The 3,293-nt window shown below is 45.9% G+C and overlaps 1 protein-coding gene across 1 annotated transcript; it reads left to right on the plus strand.

The window, feature by feature from the left end:
- Positions 1–2,355: 2,355 nt before the first annotated feature.
- Positions 2,356–2,967, plus strand: LAJ45_01165 (uncharacterized protein; the record flags this gene model as incomplete). Its single annotated transcript, XM_046110763.1, has 1 exon — positions 2,356–2,967. One exon carries the CDS (start codon positions 2,356–2,358, stop codon positions 2,965–2,967), a length of 612 nt encoding a protein of 203 aa, XP_045975941.1.
- Between the last annotated feature and the right edge of the window lie 326 nt (positions 2,968–3,293).

The following is a 3,293-nucleotide window of genomic DNA, read 5'->3' on the forward strand; positions in this document are numbered from 1 at the left end:
AAGATTGTAGGGGAGTTATTGGGTACTATTATTGGGGACCTATGCATCATAATAATATGCAGAATAGCCTAGCATACGCCATCCCTTCAAGTACCCCCAGAGAGAGACAAGATGCACTAAGCCTCTTGATTCCCACAGTAACCTCTAGACTGGAAAGTGTACCACGACCGCTCCGGCGCATGACGGATCTAAGAGCTCGTGCGATAGTGGTACACATCGCAGCCTTGAGAAACCGCGTATCTTCAGCCCACGGCCGACACCCAAGTTCAAGGTTAGCTTGTCTTGCTCCGATGTCTCCTTCGGCGGTCAGTCTTGCACGAAAGGAGGCCGTAGGTAAGTAAAGGGAATTGAAAAACCGCTGGAGAAGTGTTCTTTATGTTTGTTATTGAAAGGAAGGGTGACAAGTGTTCGTGGGATCGAGGGATGTACAACAGAGAGTAGCAACGTTAAAAGATGCTCTGACCATGCACATGATCATGAGACCGGTTTCCTACGAGCTCTGCTGAGTATTCGAAGAGAACAGATATGGTGTCGTAGTAAGAGTTCAGACGAAGAAAGGAAAGGAGGTCAAGAGAGAAGCGATGGACGGAAAAAATGTGAGAGATCCTGTGGTGTTGTTGAAAAAAACCAAAATAGTGGGGTAAGGTTGGCGGGTAAGGTGGAAAGAAAGACTGACGTGGCCTTTTGATTGAACACCTATCCATAAGGGGATGCCGTCTAACAACGAACACACTGTGTTTTTTCTCTCCACCGTGAAAATAAAAACAATGAAGTATAGGTCTTTTGGGGATTGGTGTACCTCACTGCTGCCCAGATCAGAGGTCGCGGAGAATGAATCAACGATAAACCTCTGGCAAACTGGAAGAGGACTGTTTCGTTAAGGCGAAAGTGGATTCCACATTTTCTTGCTGTTTTTTCTCCAAGTGTACAATGCGCGGAGCCTAAATTATTTTTTTCATACTCTCTAGCCTGAATGGTACTTCTCCCCAAATATTAACAGAACACAAGTGGTTTTCAGCTAACCACTACTTTAGTTACAGGCCCTAATTAATGATCAGAGGAACATGCCTCCATGCGCCATGTATGAGGTCCGATTTGGGGAGTGAAATGAAGGATAGAAGAAATCAAAGAGAGCACTTCATTCAAAATCCTTTAGGTCAGAGTTTTCCCTTGAACTTCACGCTCATCACTAATTCTCGTTTGTAACTTTAGGCTTTATTTCGGCGACTACGCTATTGTTCACTCTTTACCGGATTCCGAGAACCCAGTCTGCGGAGCTGTAGTAGGAGGACACGAGAGATATTTCATCTCAATATCGAGGAGTCTCAATGGTTGAGGGAATCTGGCCATATTCTCTGTAAGGGCAGGTACCTCCGTGTTCAACGCTTTGATGGGCACTATCATTGTAAGTTGAACACCTATCATTCTTTCTTAAACAATTTAACTAACGGGTTCTATTTAACCAAGGCCAGATAAATAATTTTCCTTTGATGACCGTACGGGAAATACCGAAACAAAGAGAGAAAGAAAGAAAGAAGGCAAGGAGGATAAGAATATATAATAAAGAGGGGGGTATTTGGCAAATAAAATACACCGATTCTTTCCTAGCAGCTCAGGAAAGATGGGCGTGCGATCGAGTATGGAGGAAATCCCCCCTGCACATTAATTTTCTCGAATACAGTGCTCAACTACAGGGTTTAGGAGGTGAGAAATAAGGGGAAAAAAATCGACGGGGGTTGAGAAGAAGTTCTTGAGAGTCTCGTTGTGGGGGAACTTCTGCAAAAACGATGTTGCTATCCTTGGTCCCGCGCCTACCACCGCTACCTTTTACGCTTCGAAAGAGAAGACACCCGCGAGGTGAAACGCCGAGATCGAAACAAAACGATACGCGCCTACGGCTAAACAATACCCAACCCACAACGAAGAAAAAAAGAGGAGGAAAAAAATCGTTTTCTCTCTAACCCCGCTATTTACACGAGCCGCACCATACAATCTTCTTCACTTTCGTTCTTCTACAAATACATCTATCTGCCCCCGCCACTATATCCGCTCTTCTACTTCAATCTCCTCTACAAAAAAAAATAATAAATGGAAAAGGTTGCGCAAAACACTACTACCACCCCCAGCGTCACATTGCCTTGCAGCTCAATCTGCACCTCCGAGAGCTCCTGCTCCACCTGTTCCACGTGCTCCTCCTCCATCCGCACAATTCCCTCCAAGTAGGTTCCCCTCTTCTCCACTCTCATAAACCAATAAACCTAACACCACCTCAGTTTCAACGATACCCGCACCCTCCCCGAAATCGAAGCATGTATCCTCTTCCGCGCCCGCAGGCTCATGTACGAATACAACGTCATGCGGAAGCGTGAGCTCGAGAATGGCGATGAGAGCACTGCCAGCCTTGCCGAGGTAGACGAGGAGCAGGCGAAGAATGATGAGCTGGAGAGCGTTCAGGGGAGGTTGGAGGATGCCTTGAATGTGGTTACGGCCACCGAGAGAATGTTGAGGGAGTTGAAGTGGTGGGATGAGAAGGCTGACGGGGATGTAGCCTGGGAGAAGGGGGAGACGAAGGAAGCGAAGGAGAAAAAAGAGGCGGAGAAGGGGGTTAAGAAGAAGATTTTGGTGAAAGGTCAGAAGGGGAAAGGGAAAGAGGTGGACAGGAAAGTGGTAAAGAAGGCGAAAGAAAAGATGGAAGAGAAAAAGGTTGAGAAAAAACCGGTCTTAATTAATGACCGCAAGGGCAAAGGAAAGCAGCGTGAGGAACAGCCGCAAGACGAGCTTAAAAAGAAGGTCCTAAAGAAGAAGAAAAATAAAGGCAAAGGAAAATCGGTTGAAGAGACGGGGGCGACTACCGAAACCAAGATCTACCCCGAGAAGCCAAAGGCAGAGACCAGCATGCAAGGTGCTCAGAGGGAGTGGGGTCAGTATGAGTGGGACTGGCAGGGCTTTCAGGACTCAATGTTCTAGTTTCCTCCCTCGGCTTACAAAGATTGGTCAGTCTCTTGATGTGCCTTTGGTCTACCTTTTGGGATTCCCTTTGTCTTCCCTTTTTTGTACTATAGTCGGGATTGTAGTACAATGCGTAAATGATTTCAAACAGTCGTCAATTGACTGTGGTCTTCTTCTTTTGTGACATCACCGTGTTATTAAAATGCATTTAGTTCTTCTTGTCCTTTTCTCTGTAAGATTCCAATTAATAAACTTTAGTTACATGTAGTTAATTCACCCCGTAAGGTCCTCAAGTTGTTCTTGTTTCCCTGTCTTCTCCTTCCTTTCTTCTCTCCCACCTTTCC

This window comes from Morchella importuna (genome assembly GCF_003444635.1).
Source record: "Morchella importuna strain M04M26 chromosome Unknown Morimp01GS002, whole genome shotgun sequence".
Classification (NCBI taxonomy): Eukaryota; Fungi; Ascomycota; class Pezizomycetes; order Pezizales; family Morchellaceae; genus Morchella; species Morchella importuna.